At 46.6% G+C, this 27,609-nt stretch overlaps 1 protein-coding gene across 1 annotated transcript in view; it reads left to right on the top strand.

Moving 5' to 3' along the window:
• The window catches only part of HAUS1 (HAUS augmin like complex subunit 1), a 338,749-nt gene that overhangs the window by 133,366 nt on the left and 177,774 nt on the right, over positions 1 to 27,609 (top strand). The window contains exon 5 of the mRNA XM_078677253.1: positions 21,399 to 21,522. Coding sequence (XP_078533379.1) covers positions 21,399 to 21,522 — 124 coding nt within the window. The remainder of the gene's footprint in view (positions 1 to 21,398; positions 21,523 to 27,609) is intronic.

Raw genomic sequence — 27,609 nt, forward strand, 5'->3', positions numbered from 1 at the left:
CGCTTCCTCTATATTTTCTTTCAGAGGGGAGCAGTTTGTCTTGAGGGCAAGTTCTAGATCAGTTTGTTTAAGTTTCCCCCATTGTCTGCGCTTAGATGTTGTCTGCTTGGTTTGTTGAATTTGTTTATCTTCTCCAGGGATAGGAAATTGAATCAGGAAATGGTCAGACCATAATACCTGGATAGGTGGTTGGACCATCACTCCCTCCCAGTTCGCTAAGATCGGGTCAAGTAAATGACCCGCCTTATGATTAGGTTTTAGAGATTGCAATTTAAGTTTTAGCATTTCTAAAGATGTAAGAAATCCCTGGGCATCATTATTGTTTTCGTCTTCGAGATGGAGATTAAGGTCTCCTAAAATAAGTAATTTGTTATAGCGTAGAGCAGACTGGGTAATTGTCTCTCTCAGACTTTCTATAAAGTTTGTGGCCCCTCCTGGTGGGCGGTAGATTAGATAGCCATTGAAGGTTATATTTGGTCTATATTTAATTGCGAAGAAGGCTGCTTCACTGTCTTTAATCCTAACCTTTTCCAAAGTGCATATTAATTCAAGTTTATGAATGATGGCAATACCCCCACCTCTTTGTTTTTCTCAGTCGCATCTAAGTATGCCATAGTTGTTGAGTAGGGCCTCTAAAATATCTGGGGTGGACTCTTCTTCAAGCCATGTCTCCGTTAAAAAAAGGACTTCTGGTTGTTGTTCTGTTAGTATATCAAATATTTCCAACTTATGTTTTCGTAGCGAGCGACAGTTAATCTGAACCATTGCCAAAGATTTCGGCTTATGTTTGTTGTCATTGTTGTTTTTAGAAAATTGATGACACGTCCTGCATCTTAGGGGCATCCTTTCGGCCCTCCATGAGTGTTTACATGATTTCCTCATAGGTGGGCACAGACTTTCTAGCTGCTCTTTGGTGTATGCTATCGTTTTTGGGGGGTATAGAGGAAATTGGGCAGGGATTTGTGCCCCTGTCCCCGTTCGGCCACGGACGGGCACAGACGGGCTTGCCTCTGGCGCTCCTCCGGCGCCCGTCCGCTGCGCGCACGGGAAGGGGTGTTCATTTTATGGTGTCTAGGGCCAAATCGCCCAGACACTAGAGCGCTGTCCTTACTCTCTCCCAATATGGCCCCCGAAGTCTGCGTCCGAGGGTAGTGAGGGCGATAATCACCGGGAGCCCGCAAATCGGCTTCCTAAGGTTTCCGAGAGCTTTAATGGTAAGATACAGCAAGTGGCGGCCGTGTGGGGAGGGTTAAAAATAGTGAAAGTCAATTTTAAATGGTGCTGTAAATATCGGCGCAAATAATGTACATACAATTTATTTTTAAAATAGAGAATCCTAAACTCCCGGCTTCCGCCTCAAGAGTCCTCAATCAAAGTATATATCATGGCTTAGTGCTTCTTCTGAGTCCTCGAGCTGTAGGGAGGCCTTGAGTAAAGAAAGAATATGGTCTATTTTCGGATCCTTCACTGCCTTCCGGAACATTCAGTAGGCGTAAGTTATTTCTACGTGCGTTATTCTCCAAACTTTCCAGTCTATTGCTAAGATCTACGCGTTCTTTCTTTAGCAATAGAATGTCTGACTTCGCCAGCCCGAGGTCTTCTTTTAGTTCACCAACACTATTCTCAAGAGTTACAGTCCTGGAGTTTATAAGGTCCACTTTTTTTCCCCAATGACTCCCAGAAATTTCTGATTTCTCCTTGATTAACTGCAGATACTGCAAAGCCCTTTTTTATGTCTTCAGATAATGTGGTAAAGAGAGCTTCCAAGCCTGAGGGTGAAGATAATAGTAAAGATGAAGAGCCTGCCTCTTTGTTCCCCCCTGGATTCGCTGTTAGAGACTACTGGTGGCGGTGGCTGATTCTGGGTCTGTGAGCAAGCTAGGGAGCAGATATTAGAGTCGCTCATGGGGGTCCAAAGGTACCCCTAAATCACCCTGATGAGAGACCAAATTTGATGCTGACTCCATCTTGTTATCAGATAACATTGTGAATGATGGTGACAATGTTATGGAGGTATTTAAGCTTGCTGAGCTCTGCCTGAAGATTTCGGCTTGTGCAGTGATATCCAGAACCTCTGGTTGAACCCTAAAGTAGGAACGCAGCGACGGAGTAACCCTAACTAAGATGTTTGCGGAGTTACTTTTTGGCCTCTTGGGTTTTGTAGATCTGACCTTAACCTGGTAGATCTGAAAGGCAGAGTTACTAATTGAAGCTGGTGCGGCGACGACAGGAGGAGACTCTGGTCCCCCAGGGGCGACCTTATCGTTGCTCAGATCTTGGACCAGCTCAGAGTCCTTTCTGGAGTTATCTGTGCAGATGGGATTATTTTTTATAATCGTCTTAGCCCGACCAAAACTCACCCCAGCGCCTCTTATGCTTCTTGTAACACCTTCTAGCTGTAGTGGCCGGTTGTGGCGTTTTCTTAGTGGGGAGAGAAGCCTCCTACAGGTGTTTGAGGGACTGAAGGGTTTGACCCTATGGGCCAAAATCTCCTGAAAATGCTGCAATATTTGATGAGCTGTGCCCCAAGTCCCAGCCCCGGTACCTGGCTCCGATGTAGTGGTGGAGTCCTCCAAAATCTCACTGCAACCTTCTCGCTGGGTCCTCTGCTCGGCAGCTCGAAAAAAGCAGCTGATGCTGTCTCCGCCGTTGTTCCCCTGGAGATGGCCTCGCGCGGTCGCCTTGCGACCCCTACGGAGCTCCAGGGCGACTTCAGACCAGCGGGGTGGCACGGACAGGCATCGACCCACCTCACCTCTGCACATCCCCGGCTGCGCGAAAGTCTGCAAAGCTGACAACGCCCACCTTTCAAACGCCGCGGAAAAAGAAACAAAACAACCCTGGGAAAAGACGACAAAAGAAAGGCAAGGAAAGCAGAGAGGCACATGTCGAAAAGGTATGCCGACTGCCGGTTGAATTAACTCATTAGCTCGTTAGGTATGTTCAGTGGCTGGAGCAGGAGCTCCCGGAGCAAGTGACTGCTAGCATGCAGGCGCCATGTTCCCCCCGCAGTACAGAGTCTTTCAATCTTGATAAAAGGATTATGTATTGCTAATTCTTCTTGATTTCACTGAAGCACTTCCACTCAGGATCATGCCGCTCACTTGCACAAGACATTGCAAACAAAGATGGCTGAGCGCTCCGGAGAATTCCCCCAAGGCTAGAGGCTTTCTTTCCATGTATATTGAAAGCTCTAAATTGACATTATCCCGCGACACATGTATAATCACAGCCAACTGCACCTGATGGTATGAAGTACTTAACTTAAATAGCTTTTTAGTAAAATGTGTTCGAGGATAGATTAGGCTGAATATCCACCCAGTAAGGAATAAACAACTTTACACTACACTTCAACTAGCCTATTGAAACTGCTCCCGGACAACTCCAGCAATCTGTGCGGCAATCTCCCTTACCTCCAGGAACCTAGAAATCGCTTTAAAGGAGACCTGCGTTATTCCGTAAGAGTGACAGCAAATACGGCTAGCAAGTAATGTAGACAGTGTTCACCCATTTAGATGGATGGATGACTCCGGTAAATCGCCTCCTACAAGGCATCTTCTCCAAAAGCAGTATGAACACTTGAGCCAAGAAGCAAAAGTTTTTCTGTGGCATTCTTCTCTTGAACACTGTAAGCCAACCCCCCCTTGACAGTAATGCACATTTCTCTTCCAGGGGATCCTCATCAATAGTCATAAGCACTGAATATTCCTGCCCATTGTGGGGACCCTAGAAATCAAAATTATATATGAAAAACATTTATATACAGATATATATACACAGATATATTGATATTTTCTCTCCTACCAATGCAGCCCCCATCTAGGAGACTAAACAATGCAATAATAAATAAACTGCTTTTAAAACACATAATGTATTTATAAAACACAGGAGGGCAAGTACCACTTGAACTCTTTTTTTATGAGTAAAACTCATGAAAACCTGCAAAAGAGCAGACATGGTTAGCCGCCAGGCTGCATTGTGAACCAATAGCAGTTAGGTCAGTTGTTCTTTCCTGCTCTTTCAGAAATGACCCTGGATTCACAGCTCTTCCTTTTTTGACTTTTCTTTCAAAAATTGTCTAATATTTTGTGAATTTGCTTTCACTCAACGTCTTTTGGCTTTAGAGTGAAGCTCAAACCTTTTTGGAGTTCCAGAAAAGTTTTTTTCTGTCAAAAATGCCTTCCTTATTTGACCCTTGCCCTGCCTGTGGCAAGAAGAAGGCTAGATCAGATACACACTCTGTGTGTATACTCTGCCTCCCTGATTCGCACTCTTCTGTCACCTGTCATCACTGCAAGAAGTTGTCGAGAAGAACCATCAAGGACAGGGAGAGAATTCGACTGTATGGCCTCTCGGTCTCCAGTGAGGCAACAGTAAAAGAGAAAACGGTCAACTTCGAGAGGCAAGGTCCTGAACTGTTCTCCTTCGGCATCGGGATTGGCGTAGAAGGTACTGGGGGCGGAGCAGCAGTCGTCGTCGAAGACTGCTGTGGTGCATGCGCATCACACTTCTAAAAAATCGAAGACTGCGCTCTCAACATCGAGCAAGGTAAAGGGTCCTACGATGTTGTCAACCAGGCGACACTTGACATCGAGGAGCAAATCTACATCAACATTGGCTAGACATTCAACGTCACGACAGATCACTCCGTTGTCGCCATCGTCTGGATGGCAGACTGCGTTCGACGTTGAGGCACAAGTCTCCGCCGAGATCGGTGCAGAGATCTTCAACGTCAAGACGCAAGACTCCATCACCGACATTGAAGCAGAAGTCTCCGTCGATATCAGCAAACCGGCGGCTGACGTCAAGACACCAGTCGCCGGAGCAGAGGCATCTAACGTCGAAGCAAAGACCTCCGTCCGCGTCAGCCAGACGTTCGACGTCGAGGCACAGATGTCCATCGGGTAACACACGATCGACGTCGAGACTGAGTCCTCCTTCCAAGAGGAGATGGTCGATGTCGAGGCAACCATCACAGTCGCCGGGGCGGCGATCAACGTCGAGGCGGCAGTCTGTCCCGGAACGTTCAAGATAGACGTCGAAGCTGCAATCTTCACGTCCAGTAAGCTTTTCTCCATCACCATCTGCGACGTCGAGAAAGGTTCTCCCTGCTCCCTTCACAGATTATCATCGTCCAGATCCCCGGAAGTGGTGATCTCTACGTCTAGCAGTCCAGTGTCCACTGGGCATCCTGTTTCAGCAGACAGGCCTGCACTAATAGAGGGAAGAAAATTTCCTGCTGCACGCTCTCCTGAGGGACGAGAGGCAAAGGTCACCTTCTATCCATCTCTCACCTAGATGGAACCGGCCTCTGCATGACTGGGCTACCGCTCGAGCAACAGGGGCTCAGCACTACTCAAGCTCGCCCCACAGGTCTCAGTTGACTTAACTGGTGCAAGCTGTGGACAAGTGTCGTACTCAATCAAGAGGCGGAGATCGCAGTCTCACTCCTGCACACTCTTCCAGAAGAAGGTCAATCAATCAATCAGGAGTTTGTTAAAGCGCGACTACTCACCCGTAAGGGTCTCAAGGCGCTAGGGGTGGGGGTGGGGGGGTGCAGGTTCCATTCCATCAAGGAGGGGGTCTGTTGAATAGCCAGGTTTTGAGGTTTCTTGCGAAGATGGGGAGCGATGTTGTCTGTCTGAGGTGGAGCGGAAGGGCGTTCCATGCTTTGGCCGCGTGGAAGGAGAAGGAGCGGCCTCCCGATCTGGTCTTTCTGGTGCGTGGGCCCACGGCGTAGGAGTGCTGGGTTGATAGTAAGGTCCTTTGGGGTGCGTGGAATTTGAGCCGGCTGTTCAGGTATGCTGGTCCGTTGCCCTGGAGGGCCTTGTGTGTGTGGGTGAGCATCTTAAAGGTGATTATCGCCTCGACGGGGAGCCAGTGGAGTGTGCGCAGGTGCTGGGAGATGTGGCAGTGTTTTGGCAGGTTGAGGACCTGTCTTGCGGCGGCGTTCTGGATGTTCTGTAGCTTGCGGATGAGGTTTTTGTTTATTCCGGCGTAGAGTGCGTTGCCGAGTCTGCTGGTGACCAGGGCGTGAGTGACTGTCTTTCGGTGTTTGAGGGGGATCCATTTGAAGGTCTTACGAAGGAGGCGGAGGGTGTGGAAGCAGGAAGATGAGACAGAGTTGATCTGGCGGTCCATTTTGAGCTCGGAGTCCAGGATGATTCCCAGGTTGCGTGCGTGGTCTGTGGTGGTTGGCGGGTTTCCGAGGGCGGTGGGCCACCAGGTGTCGCTCCAGGCGTCGGGGTTTGGGCCCATGATGAGTACTTCTGTTTTGTTGGTGTTTAGTTGTTGGCAGCTGTTTTTCATCCATTTGGCGACGGCTTCCATGCCTTCTCGAAAGTTGCAGCTGGCGCTGTTGGGCTCGTTGGATAGGGAGAGGATGAGCTGGGTGTCGTCTGCGTATGACACAATGTTGAGTTCGTAGGTTCTGACGATGGGGGCAAGTGGAGCCATGTAGACGTTGAAGAGCGTCGGGCTGAGGGAGGAGCCCTGGGGGACTCCGCAGGTGGTAGGTGTGGGGTCTGAGAGGAAAGGGGGGAGTCTGACCCGTTGCGTCCTGCCGGAGAGGAAGGAGCAGATCCAGTCGAGGGCCTTGTCCTGGATTCCTGCGTCGTAGAGTCTGCGTATTAGGGTGCGGTGGGAGACTGTGTCGAACGCCGCTGATAGGTCTAGGAGGATGAGGGCTACTGTTTCTCCTTTGTCCAGTAGGCTGCGGATGTCGTCTGTTGCGGCGAGGAGGGCGGTTTCCGTACTGTGGTTTTTTCTGAAGCCGGATTGGGAGGAGTCGAGGATGTTGTGTTCTTCAATGAATGTGGCGAGTTGGCTTTCTCGATGACTTTCGCTGGGAAAGGGAGCAGGGAGATGGGTCTGTAGTTTTTGAGGTTGGTGGGGTCCGCTGAGGGTTTCTTTAGGAGGGGGTTGACCTCTGCGTGTTTCCAGTCGTCGGGGAACGAGGCGGTCGCCAGGGAGCGGTTGATGGTGTGGCGGAGCATGGGTGCGATGGTGTCGGCGGCTCTGTTGAAGATGTGGCAGGGGTCCGTGGGGGCCCCTGAGTGGATTGACTTCATTGTCTTCAGTGGGTCTTCGGTGGTGAGGGCTGTCCAGTCATCAATCGCTGGTTTCCGGGTGTCGGGGGTGGTTGGTGAGGGTTCAGTGTGTTGGTTGTCTTCGTCGAAGTTGTCGTAGATGCTCTTGATTTTGTGGTGAAAAAAGGTGCTGAGTTTGTCGCAGAGGTCTTGTGAGGGAGGGATGTCAGTAGACTCGCTGGTGGGTTGGGCGAACTCCTTGATGATGCTGAAGAGTTCCTTGCTGTTGTGTGTGTGGGTGGAGATTCTGTCTTCAATCGCATTTTTCCTCGTTTCTCTGATGAGTTGATGGTGGGCGTTGGTGGCGGCTCTGAAGTTGTTGTGGGCTTCTGTGGATTTGGTGTTTCTTCAGGCCTTTTCGAGGCGGCGGCATGTGCGCCTGGACTCTCGAAGTTCGGTGGTAAACCATCTGGCTTTCTTGGCACTGGTATTGTCCAGATCCAGAAGCGAGAGGAGAAGGCACAGATCTCCAACGTTTTCCTCTTCTTCCACACATTAGTCAAAAAGGGACTACTCACTGACTCTTACTGACAGCCCACCGTCGATGGTCTCTCCAGGGGATGATGTTGCCACTTTCCAGGATGTGCTAGTAAGCTAAACATCCCTATGCCTACTTGGCAGAGCTCGTCTTCAGTAATCTTTGAAACTTTGCTCCAGAGAGCTCCATCTAGACCGCTGTTACCATTGGTGCCTGGGCTACTCCAACTGGTCATGGACATTTTCCTCACGCCGGCGACCCTCAAGACTGTGCCGGCTAGGATTCTGAAGAAATACCATTCACCAGAGGAGGACACGTTTTTTCTCATATCTGACCCCCACCGGATTCTGTTATATTCGCTGCGGCAAAAGGGACTCACTCAGTAGCCTCCTCCTCTACGACAGGTCTTTGTGGGTGTCTTTAAAGATTTTCGGAAAAGCTGCACAGGGAAGAATGCAAGGATTTTGAAGATATCTTGCAAGAAGGCAGCTTAGTGGCGAACGAAGTGATCAGCGCCGCACCTGATGGAGCTTCTCTTTCAGCTCACGCCTATGCCCATGGGATATGTGCTAGGAGAGCATCCTGGCTTCGCCTCACAGCGCTTAAACCAGAAGCGCAGTCTCGGATCCTCAATCTCTTCTTCCCCTGTTCATCTTTATTCGGCGCACATACAGATGAGGAAATGTCCCGGATAAAGACGGAGCTAGACACGCTAAAGGCCATGGGTCTAGAAAAGAAAAAAGAATTCCGACGACATTTCAGACCGTACGACCGATGATCCTCCCAACAGTGTTCAAATCCCTCATTGGCAGAAACATCAGAACCAGCAAGGTCAGCAAAGGTCTTGTACCGGGGTGGGATTCACAGGGGAAGGAACGGAGTCAGTAGGCTGAAAGAGTGCTTTCAAAGAGGGCTTTATTTTAAGATAGGCTTTCTTTCTTCTGTTAGACAGTCTAATGCGGGCAAATTCGTCAGGCTCCGTTCTGACGCCTTTAGGGAACACCGGCAACTCCAGGGTGGTTCTGCGACGTCCCGAGGTGGTTGCTGCCAGGATGACGAAGTCACCGTCGACCTCCAGCCGGAGTCCGGGAATACACCACCGGAAAAGGAAACGGACAGAAGAGAGGTATCAGGGGAGTGTTCTGAACCACACTCGAAAAGGGACCGGGAGTGAGGGATTTCAGTGCCACAGTGTATTTACAAAGAATCGGGGTGACGAAGTGCTCGTGAGGAAAGGGTACATGGAGACGTTGAGGCGGTATGTACACTGAGTGGTTTCAGCCACTCCAACCCGCCCAACCCGCAACTTTGCCCCGTACCTTTGTCAGCCACGCCCCTCCCGCGGGAGCGTGGCGGGGCGCTTCACGGAAACGTTGGCCTCCTGGCTGGATGTCTTCCGCTAGGCTGGTCGATCTCTGCTCCGTATTTGGATTCCACTCCTCACCGCCGTCGTCCTCCAGGGAAACGTCGTCCGCCATCTTCCGGGATCCTCCTTTTGACGCGACGGCATTCAAGATGGGCGGAGTCACGGCGTTGTTGTGGTCGGAGTTAAAGGCGCATAGTCCCGATTCCGCCTCATACCCCCAAGGGTACGCGTAGTCAGGGCTTGACCACTCCTCCTCATGAAGGGACGAAGGTTGCTGGAGGGGAAGAGAAAGGGGTGAAAAGGGCACAGCTGACCACCCGTCTTGGTTAACGGGTTCCCCATCCTCGCTCTCCACACAGGGGCGACCCGCCCCGTCACAGGTCTCAATACCAGGGCCTGTGCTGCTCCAGAGGAAGAGGAAGCCAGCGTCATTCCACTACCTCCGCGAAGACGCCGACCAAACAATGAGTGTCCACTTCCCTCATCACCGTTTACCACTCCAGTAGGGGGAAGTATTGCAAATCATCTCAGAGTGGCAAGCTATCACAAAAGACCAGTCGGTGTTAGCTACTCTGCAGAATGGGTACTCTACGTTTTGAACACCATCCTCCCTCAATCCCTTCATTTCCATTATCGTGCCAGCATTTGAAGATACTGCAGAGCGAAGTGGCCACTCTTCTGCAAAAATCAGCCATCGAGAAGGTGCCAAAATCATGACGAGATCGAGGGGTCTACTCAAGATACTTCTTGGTGAAGAAGGGTCTAAGATCAGAATCCTGACCCATTCTGGATCTGCGAACACTCAACAAGTCCATCAAAAAGGAGAAGTTTTGCATGTTGGTTCTCCATCAAATATATCCACATCTCAGACAGGGAGATTGGATGTGTTTGCTGGATCTGCAAGATGCCTACTTTCATTTCCCGGTCAGTCAACATCACAGGCAATATCTGAGCTTTCTAGTGGGATCGTCCCGCTCCCAATTCAAAGTACTACCCTTCAGGTTGAATTAGCTCCCTGAGTGTTTCACGAAGTGCATGGCCGTGGTGGCAGCCGCACTACGTCGCAGGGACATCTTTGTGTACCCTTACCTGGACGACAGGCTGTTGAAGGGTCCCTCCCCCCCAGAGCGTGAGAAATCATTTCCTGCAGTGCCTAGAACTTTGTCACTGGCTGGGCCTTCACGTGAATTTCGAAAAATCAACCAAGAAACCATTATCTGGGAGCGCTGGTAGACTACGAGGTAGGAAAATGTTTCCTTCGGAGGAGAGACAGTTATCCATCACACAGAAAGGCAGACAAATTTTGGGCTGCAAAATGCCGTCAGTTGGTCAGATTGCCTCCCTGTAAGGGTCGATGGCATCCTGCATGTTCCTGGTCCCTAATGCCAGGCTGAGAATGTGTCTTTTGCGGCAGGATCTGGTGGAGAAATGGGATCAGCAAACCGCTCGCTGGGACGACAAAATAAATCCCTCAAGCGCAGCCAGACCATCCGTCTCGTGGTCGATGAAGAAGGAAAATCTGCAAGTAGGGATTCCTTTTCATCAGACACGTCCCTCTCAGACGCTGATTACTGACGCCTCCCTCCAAGGCTGGGGAGCTCACATGGGTCTCTCCAGACGCAAGGACTATGGTCAGTAAAAGAGTGGTCATATCACATAATCATGTTGGAGCTGAGAGCCGTTCTTCTAGCTCTCAGGGTTTCCCTCCCTTTGATTCAGGCAAACTCCATTGTTGTACAGACGGACAATACCACCACCATATACTACCTGAACAAACGGGGAGGAACTTGCTCACAGACCTTGTCGCTGGAAGCTCAAGCTCTCTGGCATTGCCTCCAAGCAAGGAACCTGTTGATCACAGCGGTACACCTACCAGGGGAGCAGAAATCACAAGCGGATGCTCTCAGTCTGCACTTTGAGGAACGGCAAGACTGGGTACTCAACGACGAAGTCTATGAAGACATTGTCCAGGCGTGGGGTCGTCCCAGCATCGACCTCTCCGTGGACGACGAAAAGACAAAATGCTGAGACATTGCCTGAAGGTTCTATCGGCCAGGGTCGAAGGGGAATGCCCTTTTGATAGACTGGTTAGGGGCATTTGTGTACGCTTTTCCACCCCTTCCACTCACTCCGAAGGTGGTGAACGAACAAAAACACACTCACTCACTCACTCACTCACTCACACTCACTCTCACACTCTCTCTCTCTCACACTCTCTCTCTCTCTCTCACACTCTCTCTCTCTCTCTCACACTCTCTCTCTCTCTCTCACACTCTCTCTCTCTCTCTCACACTCTCTCTCTCTCTCTCTCACACTCTCTCTCTCTCTCTCACACTCTCTCTCTCTCACACTCTCTCTCTCACACTCTCTTTTGGAAGGTGACTTTCCTGGTAGCAATCACCTCAGTTCGCAGAGTGAGCGAAATACAAGCGCTCTGTTCCAAGGAACCGTACACTGTTTTCCATCTAAAGAGGGTAGTTTTGAGAACTCATCCCTCCCGAAGGTGGTGTCAGATTTTCATATGAATCAGACCATTTCACTTCCGACTTTTTTCCCCAATCCCTCCCCTCCAGCTGAGAGGGCTTTGCACTCACTTGACCTAAAAAGAGTTTTAAAGTTCTATCAGGATAAGTCCAAGTCGATTAGAAAGTCTGATCAACTTTTTGTTAACCATGAGTCCATCAGAGCAGGTTTTCCAGCCTCCAAACAGTCCATCTCCAGGTGGGTATTTCATGCATCAAGTTAGCTTATCTATTAGCACAAAAGCCCCATGGGCCTACTCCCAAAGCTCATTCCACGAGGGGAAAGGCGGCTACCGCTGCTTTCCTTAATAACGTGCCGATCTAAGAGATTTGTAAGGTGGCACCTTGGAGGTCAGTCCATACATTTACAAGGCACTATTGTCAAGATTCAGACACCAGAGCAGACACCCAAGTAGGCCAGGTCTCCTTGAGGAATCTGTTCAACAGCTGATTACTGGTGTTTGTTGTAAGTTGGGTTGTTCATTCCCATTTGCCTGCAGGCGGAAGATGGGCTTGCTATTCTATTCAGTGCTTATGACTATTGATGAGGATCCCCTGGAAGAGAAGAATAAGTTACTTACCTGTAATCCTAGTTCTCTTCCAGAGGTACCCTCCTCAAAGTCATAAGCAACCCACCCACCTCCCCAGGCAAATGAGATTACTACATTGTTAAACAAAATCTTTGTGCCCTGGCCTTCAGGTCTACGCAAAGTACAACTGACCTAAATGTCACCCCTAGGGCATGATGGGAAGCTGGGGGTCATTGCTGCCTTAAAGGCACGGTCCATTTTTTGTATGCAACTGCTTTCAGTTTCTATGCTATTGGTTAACAATGCAGCCTGTAGGCTAACAATGTCTGCTCTTTTCCCGGTTTTCATGAGTTTTACTCATCAAAATAGAGTTCAAGTTGTACTTGCCCTCCTGTGTTTTATACATACATATTATGTGTTTGCAAAAGCAGTTTATTTATTATTGCATTGTTTAGCCTCCTAGAAGAGGGCTGCATTGGTATGAGAAAACATGATATATATTTCAAAAAACCTTCCTTTGATGCTTCGAAAAAGAAAACAGAACGGACTCCACTTGAATATGTGCTTCAGTTCTTTTTATTTAGTGCTTGTTGCCGCCACGACGTGTTTCGGGCTACATGGAGCCTTTGATCACATGACGTGCTCCACTTTTTTTCTGTTTTTAAAGTGACACCGTGCAAAGTGAGTGATAAAACTCAAAAACAGACTTGCATGTAGTTTTCTGAATTCAACATTGCAATTATCATGGCGTTTAGTACCCATTTGTAATGTTACATTGCTATATCTTATGCACTAATGTTGTTCATAAATATTCATAAAACTCCCATTTTATAAATATAATAAAAAACGATTTTTAAAGGGGAATACGCATATTGGCAACTTAATTTACTCTGACGGCTTCATTTACCAACTGCTTAAATGCAAATTTGACCATATAATTGTGAATATTTGTTAATCTTTGTACAATATTCAAAGAACTAAAACAATACCTGTATAAATACATATTGTTAAAATCACACTAGATAAGAATTTCATCATATCATAATGTTCTTGTTTTTTGTAGTTCACAATTCGATCTTAAAATAAAGCAGGTTTGCCTATGTGTTCCCTTTATTTGCAAATTCTGAACTATTTTGGGGCCCAAAACTCATTTCATTTTTCTTGTATTTGGGCACCAAGGTACAGTACATGATATATGCAAAAATGAGCTTATAAAAAGTGCAAAAAGTGCAAATGAATAAATAAATTTAATTTATAATTAACCATAAAGTGTCACCGTGCCTAGTGCAATATTCATTTTAACGGTATACCATGAGCCCATGGAACTACTAATGAAAACAGATTTATTTACAGGGGGTGAAAGAGACAGACCAAAAATTACTTAATGTATTTACAAATTTCTAGTTTTTTAAAATTAAGTTGTTATCACAGCCATGTATATAGATCCTCAGTTGTATTTAAGCCGTGCGGACTCTTGCTGTCTAGCTCCAAGATATATTTTGTCTCCAGTCTCCAGAGTACTGCTTCTCTAGTTCCTCCTCGTCTCAACGGAGGAACATTGTCAATTACATAATATTTCAACTGATTCAAATTTTTATTGTGTATTTTGTTGAAGTGCCGGGCTACCGGATAGGAGCTATCGTTGTTGGTAATTGCTCGTAAATGTTGCAGTACCCTCTTATGGACTTGGAGACGAGTACTACCAACATATCTTAGTCCGCACGTACATTCGAGTACATAAACTGCGAATTCGGATTTGCAAGTTAGCAATTTGTTAATAGTCCTGGGCTTGTCATTAAACGGTATATGAATTGTGGTCTTAATCTCTCCATATTTACATGCTTTGCAGGTTGTGCACCGCACATAGCCTTTACGTTTTGTAAGCCAGTTGGTGTTAACAGAAACTTCAGGGCTACTACTAACTAAGTGGTCACTGGTACTGCACGCTTTTCTATAAGTAATAACATGGGAAGCTGGCATTTTGTCCCCTATTATTGAATCACTCCTTACCAAGTGCCAGTTCTTTTTGATTATTTTTACAAGGCTATTCCTTTGTTTGTTGTATGTCAGGATGAGCCTAGGACTGATGGACATGTCATGTTTTGTTGCAGACTGTTTTATTTTACTACGTGAAGGCTTGAATAGCAGATCATTTCTAGACATGGTTGTGGTGCGTGCAATGGCTTGATCTATGATCTTATGCCCGTAGCCTCTTGCAAGAAATCTCAATTTACATTCTTGTTGTGCTACTTTTAAGTCTTCCTCCTTGCTACACAACCTACGAATGAGCAACATTTCACCATACGGTATACTTTGTACTATATGTTGCGGGTGGAAGCTACTTGAATGTAAGATTGTGTTCCCTGCGGTGGGTTTACAATGTATTTGTGTGTGCAGTCTCTTCTCATGCACATATACTTCCACATCCAGAAAACATATACTTTTTGCACTTATGTCAGATGTTAATTGCAAATTCAAATCATTGTTATTGAGTTTACAGATAAAATTCTCAGCACTTGTTGTGTCTCCCCGCCATATTAAAAACAGGTCATCAATAAAGCGAACCCACATAATCACATTTTCTGTCCAATATTTCCTATGTTGTATTTTAACAACCTTCTTCTCCCACCACCCCATATGGAGACAGGCGTAGCTGGGCGGAAAAGCTCGCACCCATCGCTACGCCTCTCTCCTGGTGGTATATCTGCTGTTGGAACATGAAGAAGTTGTTATTTAGACAAAAGTTGGAAAGATCAATCATTAACTTATTATGTGCGTGGAATTCAATGGGCCTGGTGCCCAAGACATCAATCGCTTTAAGCCCATCCCTGTGATGAACTGAGGTGTATAAATTAGAAACATCCATTGTTATCAACACATAGTGATCTTCCCATTGGAAGTCATGCAGCTGTCTTAAAAAAATCTGTGGTGTCCTATACATATGACGGTAAAGTCTTCACGTAAAAACGAGTCTATATATATATATTCAAATTAAAGACCTTTGGAACGAACTACGGGCTCGCCTGAATTCTTTGTACCTGGATTCTGTGTGTGTATATATATATATGTATATATATTCACTGAAAAAACCATAGGTTTCACACCAGTTATAGTTAGGTGGAAATTTTACTCGCATAAAACCATTGAAATTCCCACGTTATAGTTAGTTGGACTCACTATAACTTGCGCGTGCAATGCACTGCTGATGACTTCACATATTACATCACTCATGACATGGTCAGTGACATCACTCATGACAGTTCTTTAATGGACTCGAACACTTGCCAGCAGTGAAATAAACAAGTTCAGGCCTCTCAAAATCAAATTGCCAGACGCGTTTCAGGTTTAAAATCCTTTCTTCAGTGGCAGTAGGCAGGAATGACAGCCTCGCTCTATATATAGAATTTCTATGGCAAAATTAAACCCCTCATTTTGTTCCTTTTCAAATTAAATGTATTAAGTGTTACCACTTTATTCCAATCAAGATGACTTCAGGTGTGCCATACTTTTGTCATATGTGAGTAATAAAGAGGTTGGCCCTTAAATACTCGGGGACCTGGGTCCATAAAGCAGTACAAAAAAAGGTCGGATCCGAGTAATGATTGACTTAATATCTAATGATATTTGAAACTTAATTGCGACATACAATCACCATTAGATTGAATCAATTGACAATGAATTTAGCAAAAAAACTCTTCAGAAAACTCTTTACATATTTATTCATGCAGAGTTATTAATTAATTTTTAACAATAAATTCTTCAACATGTATAAACAAATTTTTCAATGTAATTGTTGAGTCATTACATTTTAGGGTGCTCTCGTGAGGAAAGGAAAGGAAGTGTATAGGGAGTGAGGGACAGGGTAAAGGTGCTGTGACATATTGATATCATCATATTCAAATCAAAAAACGCCTTTACAAACACAATTATGAGAAAAAGTTCCCAAATGACATCACTCATAGGTTCAAATCAATTCCATTAGTAAGGTCCTATGGTGTGTGGAAGTGGCGTAGTTCTACGTTTCGACCCCCGTAAAGATTAAAGGGTTAGTTCGAGCCTCATGCTGGGGTCTTCATCAGGAAGGTAACTGGGAGAGCCTAAAAGTAATAATATATAGACTGGTTTCAGTTCATAAGGTGATTGTAAACATTGTTACCTAAGAGGTAATGGGGGATTGATACATACATCAATAGACGATAACTGTCTGTACCGTCTTCCTAGGAAGGGCCATGGTGAGCTCCTCTGGTTCCTGTAATAAAGTAAACGAAGTCTCAGGGGACTGACACCGGACTTAAAGCCTATATGAGGGCGTATACGGGAGAGGAACTTAAAGGGTCTTCATCCTGGCCAGTATGCTGCTGAAATGAATTATCGGTTTTTGCAGGTCGGGTCCCGTATTATGGAATGAATCTGCAATATTTAAAATGAGAGGGTGCCAACGTTACTGAGCGCGGGGACCGATTTTGGTAGATATATAAAAAAAAACAGATTAGTGTGCGCCTTAGCGCATGTATTCACAAAAACAGAAAGGGGTGGGAGGATTACACACCCTCTCCAACTTTGTAGCCTAGCGTGATTTACCTCTAAACACGGGAGAAGAAATGACCAGGCGTCCGCTGGGTTGTCTTGCAGCGTCTGTCTCAACTCGCGGTGCAGCCGCTCACTGCTAATGGGAAAGGGCTCGTCACGCGCGGGCCAATCAGAGTGGCCTGGTCCTGGGCGATGTGACGTATGGAGAGAATCTCTCAAGGGATCGGGTGGAAAGTACCATTCAGTGGACAGAGACTGATTCAAGAATATAAGACCAAGATCCCTGCTCATGGCGTTCGAACATACTAGTGATCTGGGGCATGGTTTTCACAGAGATTGTGAACATAGCACGTTATTTGTAAACATCAAGCACATATTACTGGCATAATCAAGCGGTTAAAAAACGGCAGCATTTGTGATTGAAGAATGCATCAAAGGGATGCAGAGACCGGGTTAAGGGTCCCGCAAGAGTTTACCTATCAGCACCCATTATTTACAGTTGTAAAAAACATTATAAACATAGTTGGTTAAATGGTATGGCAGTTCCACGGAATTGCGGTTGAAAACACAATATATGTTATTATTTGAATGGTATGGCAAAGGTCAGGATTTTACCAGATGGTACATTTATAAAAAAACATTTATAAAAAAACATTTATGGAAAAACATACATGTGGGTTCACTGGTCTATTGGAAGGAGGTGATATCATTATCTAGAATTGGAATTACAGTGAAAAGACCGTGTGGCCATGGTATGTCTGAATACAGAGAGAGTTGTCTATTCTAGATGTAGACATCTGGTATATGAAAAGATATCAGAGAAAGGCTTAAGGATATCGTCTAGTCCGTTTTTCATGTCGGCACTGATCTCGGGGTTAATGGGTAGATCCTTAAGGGTGGTGGTTTCTAAAGTGGTAGGCAGACTGAACTGGTCGTTTCTAGGTGTAGGCCCTATCCATTTCTTCAATAAATTAATATGAAAACATTGTTTTCTGGATGGGGACAACTGGAGTTTATATGTCGTTTTTCCGATCGCCTCAACCACCAGATATGGTCCTTTCCATTATCTTTGGAATTTGTGGGCAGTAGTCGGAAGAAGGACCAAAGCCCAGTCTCCTGTCTTTAGGGTCCTCCATTTTGTCCCTCGATCATATGATTTCTTTTGACGTAACTGACTATGTTCAATGTTGGAATATGCAAGGTCCCTCCTCGTCCCTAACTTACTCCGCAGGAGTTGGGTATATTCTAGGAGAGACCTGGATTCCTCCTGCTCTTCCCTTTCCCATGCTTCTCGAGTTATTTCCAGCAGGGACCTGGGTTGTCGCCCATATAACAGTTCGAAAGCTGAATATCCAGTGGAACTTTGAACCTTTACCCGCAAAACATATAGAGCTAAGGGGAGTAGTCTATCCCAGTCTTGGTTTTCTAGTGATAACATTTTTCTCAATGTTGTCTTGAGAGAGCGGTTATAGCGTTCTACTAGACAGTCTGTTTGTGGGTGGTATGCAGACGTGCGTATTTGTTGGATGTTTAAGGAATTAGTGACCTCCTTCATTAGCTTCGAGACGAACGGGGTTCCCTGGTCGGTTACGATCTCTTTGGGAAACGCTACTCTAGAGAATAGTTCGAGGACCTTCTCTGCTATGTTCTTCGTTGTAGGGGATTTGAGAGGAAAGGCCTCTGGGAAGCGGGTGGCGTAGTCTACGATTACTGAGGCGTATGTGTTTCCTTTTGACGACCTTGGCAATGGTCCTATGATGTCCATGCCGACCCTCTCGAATGGTTGGCCTATGATGGGCATCAGTTGTAGGGGAACAGCTGGAGGCCTCTGAAGATTCCTCCTCTGGCAAACCTCACAGGTCCTGCAAAAGGCTGTTCCCTCCTTGTATACGCCAGGCCAAAAAAAAACACCTCAGAATCTGCTTTAGCGTTTTCTCTGCCCCTGTGAGTCCGGCAGTCAAGTGAGTGTGGGCGTAGTACAGGACCTGTTCTCGGCAGTCTTTGGGTACTAACAGCTGTTTGGGGTCATCTTTGTTTCCCTCCCTGTAGAGCAAACCGTTTTCTATGACAAACCGTGGATAGGGGGTCTGTGGGTTTCCCTGTCCTGCGTGAGCAGACTCCCACGCATTGAATAGTGTGGCATCGTTGGCTTGGGCAAAGTTTTGGTCTAGTGCCCAGGGTTCTGCGGCTATCAGTGTGTTTGAGGTCGGTCTTTTTTCCTGGGTCTGGGTTTTGAACATGGCTACGAAATCGGGATTGTCTACACCCAAAATCAGGTCTTCGGGAAGAGTATCCACTGCCCCCACCTTTACCTTACAAGGGCTCCTACCCTCGGGATGTATCACAACCTCAGCCATTGCATATGGTTTCACATCCCCATGGACACATCTGATAAACACGCGGGAACTGGGTATAATCTGTTGCGGTAGTACCAGAGTTCTTTGAATTACTGATTGTTGGCAACCTAAATCTAGCAAAGCTCTAACCCATTGCTCATTAACCATCACTCTTACGTAAAAGGAAGGACCCATTTCAGCCGTATACATAACAGCTCTAGGAGCGTAGCCCACTTCCATCGGTTCTTCGCTTGGTTTCTTCTTAGGGCACATACGAGCTATGTGTCCCCACTCCCCACAATCAAAGCACTGGGGCCCTCTCATCACTGGGTATTCAATTGTGGGTGGCTTTGGCTTGGGGGGTTCAAGTCCGGGCCTCCCTTTTCTCTCGGGTTTAAGAGTCGTTTGCGATTTCGGCTTTTCGGACTCCCACGGAAATTGCTTTGGTTGAGCCCTGGAATATGTGGAGGCCATCTCAATTGCTTGTGTGAGCATTAGCCCTGAATGTTGCCTCAGCCACCTTCGAGTCCCATAAGGCAAGGCCTCCATAAATTGTTCCAGATATATACAGTCCATAATTTCTTCTTTGGTTTTTCCTTCGGGCTTTATCCAATTATCTACGGCATGTTTCAAACGAAAATACAATGTGTTCGGCTTTTCACCTGCAACCCCTTTTTCTTTGCGGAAGCGGACTCGATACGCTTCAGAGTCCATGCCCAGGTGTTCCAGTATCATGGTTTTGATCTGGGATAGGGGGTCACCCCGGTAGAGTTGGCTACTTGGTATGCCGCCTGTGCTTAGCCCGATAGCAGTGGCGCTAAGAAGAACGGCCATTTGTCCTCTGGCCACCCACAGGCTCGGGCAGCCCTCTCAAAGTTCGTCAGGAATGCATCCGGGTCTTCACCAGGGGAATACTTCTGAAGAGACACCCCAGCGGGATGGGGCACAGAGGCTCTCCTTTCGGTCATGCTTCCAGGTTCCCTTAACGCTTTTTGAAGTCCCTCCATCTGAGAAGTCATAGCCACCTTAAATGTTACCCTATATACCTTATATGTTGAATTAGCTGGTCCATCTCTACTGACGGGATGGAGGGCTCAGATCCCACTTCTGACACCAGTTGTGGCGGTTCAGAAGGAGGGACACGTAAACCAGACTGAGGTAAACAGGGTTTTATTTTAATAAAGGTGTTTTTCTTCCTCCGAGTAAGTCTTTCTCGAGCTAAAGTGGCAGGATCCAAGGTATCTGCAAAGGCGCGTGGTCTTCGTCCTGTCTCGGTCTCTGGGGACTCCCGTCCTTTCTCCCTTGTTGGGCTCCAGCGCCACATGCGTGAAAAGAAAAATAGAGGGCTCTTAGTATGAGTGTATTGGCTGTAACGTTCCCCTCACTCCGCTATCTCCGCACAGCATTGCGTGACAAGTGGGTGTGTCGAGTCCGGCATATTCAACGTCCTTAAAGGTATAGTCTCCGCTTCGCTGCCACCAAGCTTCGGACTCCGTTTCCCAGGTGTCCTGAAGCGGTGAGAAAGAGGAGGCGGAAGGAATGTCAGTTTCCCGGTCCACTTTGCCAGCGTTCCCCGCCTCCCTGTTACAGGATTACAGGTAAGTAACTTATCCTTTCAGACCCTCTGCACAATCTATAGGGCCTTGTGAAATGAGGACACTTGTACATTGCTACTTATGTTGGAATTTCCAATAACAATGAGGTTTCTGTGCTTTGGGAAACATACCCAAACAAAATCCAATAGGTTGTTGAGCTTACTGTCGAATGCAAAACCAACACCACTGGAAAAAATTCCCTGATATATTTTGACTGCAAAATTGATTATCGCTATACTTCTGCCACAATATTTCCTATTCTCTCTCATCTTCCTCCCTCCCTTTTAGAGTATCATCACCCTTTTGCTCGCAATGTAGTGCTTTATATATACACCGTAATGATTGTCTCAGGTATTCCAAAGCTCAATGTTGCTACACAAATAAAGCGTATAGTGTCTACCTGCTAGTAGATGCTGGAGTGTCAGTGCTTCCTTCAGCTCCTGGTCTCTTTACAAGCAATGTGCACTCTCTCTATGGGTGTGCCATGCAAGATCTGGGTTAAGCAGTGTGATAATAGTACTAGGGTAGTATCATGATAGGTGTGCTTGTTCCAGAGCAGAACTAGCTATCTATTCTTAATACCCTGCACTGTCTATAGCATTTACAGTTAACTAGACACTCTGAGCTGCAGAAGCAAAGCTTGGAAACTTAGCACACTGTTTCGCCTGCAGCTCTTGTATAAAATTGACAATTTACATACTAAGCATATGCACTTCATAAGATACAATGACTTAAAAATGGGCACACATCTCTGCAGTATTCATGATGCTGCCCAGGTACTCTCTTTGCTCTGTGACAGTTCCTGGATGGGGCCCCCTTGGTACTACATTTCTTTCCAGTAACACCAATGTTATCCTTCCAGGAGTTTACATGATAAATTAAAACTTTGAAATCTTGCATCTGTAAGAAAAGTTTGTTGCAATGTCAAATTTCTATCTATTTCCTGTCCACAGAGATTTGATAGAAGCTGAAAAACAATGTGCAGCGCAAGAAGAGAAAAGGGCTTCCCGCCCTCTAACCTTACAGTTTCTTGAACAAAAAAGAGGTGAATCAGTTTCTAGAATCCAGGCAGCTGAGGTATGAGTCCATTGTAAAATGATTTTCTTACATTTCTGAATTAAATAGCCTCATGATTATTGCATAAGTTAACTAAAAATATTAACGGGGGAGATAGAAGCAAGGAATATCAGTCTCCCACTCAGCTTCCCCAAAAATGCGTCCAGTATCAAGAGGGAGACCAGGTACTATCGCACAGGGGTCTCTTTGGAAAAATAAATGTTGGGACCCTGAACAGCTACTTGCGGTCAATGGCATGTTATCCCCACTGACGTACTGATAACTGGTAGCATTATCATCAGGTCTTCCCTCCACAAGGAGGGGGTCTCTCAAAGCAAAGAGACAGTGGGGATCTGTAACAACTAGGTAGTGATCTAAAATTACCTCCTGTCACAAGGCAGTAGGAATGTATTAAAACATGGGCATGGGTAAGGTTAAAAAAGAGAGGAGATGTGTCTAGGAAAATATAAGGTGTCCCTCACATCAACATATACATCAGGTCAGCATGTTTCAGCCTAAGTGCACGCGTATGGGTCGGGTCGATGGCTTTCGTTAGGACCATTGGATTGGATGGATCCCTTTTCTGAGCCAGTCGGGACACTAGCCCCTGGCTTGGAATGTATAAGGTATGTTCACTCTTTGAGAGTGTTGGATAAAACACTGTTCTCTAGAAGGAGAAAAAGGAAACCGTAAAACATACACATATTCACATATAAAGTGTTCTAATTTTCAACATTACATACATTCTTGTAACATTGTTTGCACAATAAATGGTCTACTAAGTTATAATGAAAAACCTCACCATTTGTGCGTGTGTCAGTGGCACAATGTGTGGTGAAAAGCGCAATGAGAAGAGAGGAGTAAATATGTGTTCGAGGCATATGAGCTGCAGATTGCACACTGTGCATAGATCGCCACCTAGTGTTGGGCCTGGATGTTTGCAGTTTGTTGTTGTCCTGAATACTTCTTTGGAAGTCAGGAGATAGGTGACTCCTCCTTAGGACCACATTGCGCATGGGCATCGGCTCCATCCCCAGATTGTTTTTTTCCGCCATCGGGCTCAGGTGTGTTTGCTGCGCTCCAGTTTGGAAACGATTTTCCTTCGGCACGCAATCCTCACCCATTTCAACGGTATTGTTTCGATCGCGTAACATCAATGCGATTCTCTACCAATTCCAAGTCTTCGATTCCGGTCCTCGACGAAGGCCTTCGGGCCTACCTAGGCCTTGCTTTCTGGCTCATGGAAAGAACACCATTCAAGAAGTGTCCTCAATGTGGGTCGAAGTTTCCCCACACCGACCTACATGAGGTGTGCAACCTTTGCCTTTCACCGGATCACGAGGCCAAAGACTGTTTGACATGTGCCTCATTCCGCTCCAAGAAAACCATTTGGGACCGACGAGCTCGGAGAACTATGGCTCGCTCGTCAGCTTCGATCCCCGACGACATCTTCAAAGGGGATGTCGACGTGCCAGAACACCAGCACGCCGAACAGAGTATCGGATCCTCAGATGCCGAAGACTCCGACGTCAAGGACATCACTCCAGCTCAACGGGTCGTAAGTAAGACCGTCGACCCCAACCCTTCCTCGACACCCTCAAAAAAGGCTTCGGTCACACCCTCACCTTTGGGCCCGGGTGCACACCGAGACACTGATTCCCACGCCCCGCCTTCGGGCCCGGCAATGAAGCCCACTAAGCCTTCAGGCGGCTCGGGCTCGAGCCAGCCTATTCCCGGTGCCAATCCTATACCAACACCGAAAAAGAAGCCATCTTGCTCTACTACGCCGACTTGCTCCAACACCTAAGCACACGCCGCTGAAGACTGGCAGCGGCTCATCGATGCCGACACCGCACTCGGAGCCAAGTAAAAAACCGCCCAAAGAGCCAGATTCACACGTGTCGGAGCTGAAGAAACACCCGGAACCGAAAAAACTGGTTCCGGTAAAAGACATTGCAAAAGAGCACACTCCTAAGCCAAAAGACTCGACACCAGCTACCGACTCGGTGCCGAAAAAACCTACGGAGCCGAAAACTTCGACGCCGAAGGAATTGCCCCTCTCAGAAGAACTTTTTACATGGATCCCAGTCAAAAAACTCTTGTAAAGCATCCTAAAACCGGACAATTGACTCAGCTCCAAGAAGAGACCACTTGAGGCGCCAGCACCTCCTCCCCTCCAAAGAAGGACATTGCAACCTCTCCTTTAAGGGTCCCTTCACCACCATCTCCCCATATTGTTCCTCCTCCTACACCTCCTCCACCAAATCATTCACCTACACCATCTACTAATCCAGATGATGATGTAGCCACAGATTCTGACGACATACGTGGGGGTGCACACAACCCTGCATGCACCAATAGTACCCCTCAGTCACCTAATTCATGGGATGATTACAACACCCCTGATGTGCCTTACGTCCCACAAGATGATGTATACCCTTCCAGACCTTCCCCACCAGAGGACCCTATAGGGTTTAACCTACTAGTCCAAAGGGCTGCACAATATCATGGGGTGGACTTACACACCGATGCAGTGGAGGAAGATTTCCTACTAGACACTTTTGATAACACACAAAGGTCTACTGCCATTTTACCAATGCTGAAAGGTGTCATCAAGCACTCAACAGAGGTTTTCAAGGATCCTGTCAGGGCTAGGGTCCTCAATCCTCGCATTGAGAAAAAATATAAAGCTGCCCCTGCAGACCCAGTTTATATTAAAGGTCCATCACAATTAGATTCTCTAGTAGTGTCTAATGCACGTAAACGTGCTAATTCCCAGGCATCAGGTGAGGCCTCACCACCAGACAAAGAATCTAAGCTCCTTGACGCTTCCGGCAAGCGAACAGCGGCACAAGCAGCTAACATCTGGCGAATTGCCAACACCCAAGCGTTACTGGCAAGATATGACCGGGCACATTACGATGAACTAGAGTCCATAATGCAGCACCTACCAGACAAATACAAAAATAGGGCTAACGAACTTATACAGGAAGGTAAAAATATCACTAATACTTCCATTTGTTGTGCCCTAGACGCTGCAGATTCCGCCTCAAGGGCAATCAACACCAGCACCCTACTATGCAGACATGCCTGTCTACGTATTTCAGGTTTTAAACCTGAGGTACAAAACCTCATTCTTAATCAGCCATTTGATGAGATTTATTTGACAGCAAAATCTATGGGAGCCTTGCAGCAGCAAGCTCCCAGACGTTCCTTTCGTCGCTCATCATACAGAGGCAACACAAGAGGCTACTCCTCAAAGTCCCTCCACTTCCTACAAAACCCCTGGTCAATCCACATTCACTAAGGGCTACCAGAGAGGGGGTTACAGGGGTAACAACAACAAAGGCAGAGGCAAAAACAACAACTCCCGCTCTGCCTCTACCCTTACCCAATGACTTTCCTCCCCTTCCCCCCCCCCCCCCAACATTCCACTCCTGTGGGGGGGAAGACTTCAACAAATCCTGCCTGCCTGGATCAACATCACATCAGACAGGTAGGTGCAACAAATTATTCAGTCAGGTTACTGTCTAGAACTTTCATCTACCCCCCCAAACATACCACCCAAACAGCGTCCAATGTCACAAGAACATCTATCACTGTTAAAACAAGAAGTAATATCCCTGCTAGAAAAAAGTGCAATAGAACCAGTTCCTCTGCACCAACAAAACAAGGGGGTTTACTCTCTATATTTTCTGATTCCAAAGGACGGCTCTCTAAGGCCTGTTTTAGACCTCAGACCGCTAAACATATACATACAGTCAGACCATTTTCACATGGTCACACTCAACAAGTCCTTCAGCTCCTGCTGCAAAACGACTTCCTGGCTACTCTAGATCTCAAGGATGCATACTTCCACATTCCCATTCACAAGGCTCACGCAAAGTATCTCAGATGTGTAATACATGGGCAGCACTATCAATTCAAAGTACTCCCATTCGGAGTCCCAACAGCACCAAGAGTATTCACCAAGTGCTTTTGCAGTAGTGGCAGAGCATCTATGAACACAGCACATCCATGTCTTCCCGTACCTCGACGACTGACTCATAAAAGCCAGCTCATACAATCAATGCGTGGAACACACTCATGCCATCATCCAACTGCTCCACAACTTGGGGTTCACAATACACCACACCAAGTCTCACCTACAGCCATCCAAAGTACAACAGTACCTCGGTGCCACAATAAACACCTCAACAGCGCTAGCCTATACCACTCCAGCAAGGATAGCCAGCATGCAAACTCTTCTAACCAAGTTTCAGCTACAACACTCCCTCCCAGCACGAGTGTTCATGCAACTCATAGGGATGATGGCCTCATGCATCTTCATAGTACCTCATGCAAGACTTCAGATGCGTCCGCTACAAGAGTGCTTATCACGTCAATGGAACCAGGCTCACGGTCACTTAACAGACGTAGTGTTGGTAGATGGTCGGACTCATCGCTCTCTGCAGTGGTGGACCACCAAAAACCTTTCCAAGGGACGACCGTTCCGAGAGCCAGTTCCTCAGATAATCTTGACTGCAGACTCATCGCTCTCCGGCTCGGGAGCCCACCTACTGCAACACAACATGCAAGGCAGGTGGTCACCGCAACAAAAATTACTCCACATCAATTATCTGGAGTTACTAGCAATATTCCTAGCACTATAAAAGCTTTCCAGAAGCACATAGCAAACAAAGCTGTGTTAGTCCGCACAGACAACATGACAGCAATGTACTACATACAGGAGCAGGGAGGCACACACTCCCTGCAACTCTCTCAACTAGCACAGGACATATGGAGGTGGGCTATACCTCAAAACATATTCCTCCTAGCCCAGCATGTTCCGAGAGTACAAAATACTATAGCGGACTGTTAAGTCGTCAAACGCAACAGACCCACGAGTGGGAACTTCATATGCAAGTTCTTCAACCATTCTTTCAGATGTGGGGACAAACTCAAATAGACCTATTTGCCACCCACGAAACGCTAAATGCCCAAGCTTCGCCGCCAGATATCAACACCCACTGTCAAAAGGCAATGCGATATGATGAATTGGTCAAACAGATTTGCGTACGCTTTTCCACCTCTACCACTCTTGCCACTAGTAGTACGCAAACTACAGCAGCAGTCTCTGACCCTCATCCTAGTTACTCCAACGTGGGCCAGACAGCTATGGTGCACCACACTGCTACAACTGTCTGTAGTACCGCACCAAAAACTGCACCTGTCTCCCCACCTCTTAACACTGAACCGGGAGAGATCAGACAGCCGGACCCAGCTCAACTCAACCTTGCGATCTGGCTCCTCAAGTCCTAGAATTTGGATATCTGAACCTTCCTCCAGACTGCATGAATGTCATTAAAGAAGCTAGACGTCCAACCACTAGGGCATGTTATGCAGCCAAGTGGAAACGATTTGTGATATATTGTCACAACAACAATATTGATCCCCTGAATGTGTCTATTCAACACATCATAGGATACTTACTGCATCTCCAAAGATGTAACTTAGCCTATACGTCTATTAGACTACATCTTGCTGCAGTAGCAGCATATCTGCAAAACAGACAACATCTATCTCTGTTCAGAGTGCCTGCCATTAAAGCCTTTATGGAAGGCCTTAAAAGAATAATCCCTCCCAGAGTACCACCTTCGCCTGTGTGGAATTTAAATGTTGTTCTCACACGGTTAATAGGACCTCCCTTTGAACCTTTACACAGATGTGAATTACAATTTTTAACATGGAAAGTTGCTGTCCTAGTAGCTATTACTACAAGCACTAACCATCCAAGAACCCTTCTTGCAAATGCATCAAAACAAGGTAGTTCTACGTACTAATCCAAAATTCCTGCCCAAAGTCATTTCTCCATTCTTTCTCAATCAATCTGTGGAACTGCCCGTCTTCTTCTCGCAACCACAGTCAGTAGCAGAAAGAGCTCTTCACACATTAGATGTCAAAAGAGCATTGCTATACTACATAGAAAGAACTCAACCTTTTCGTAAGACAAAACAACTTTTTGTGTCTTTCCACCACCACACAAAGGTAATCCCATTTCAAAATCTGGGATAGGAAAATGGATTGTCAAATGCATACAGATTTGTTACCACAAAGCTAAACGTACGT

This window comes from Lissotriton helveticus, chromosome 2_1 (genome assembly GCF_964261635.1).
Source record: "Lissotriton helveticus chromosome 2_1, aLisHel1.1, whole genome shotgun sequence".
Lineage (NCBI taxonomy): Eukaryota > Metazoa > Chordata > Amphibia > Caudata > Salamandridae > Lissotriton > Lissotriton helveticus.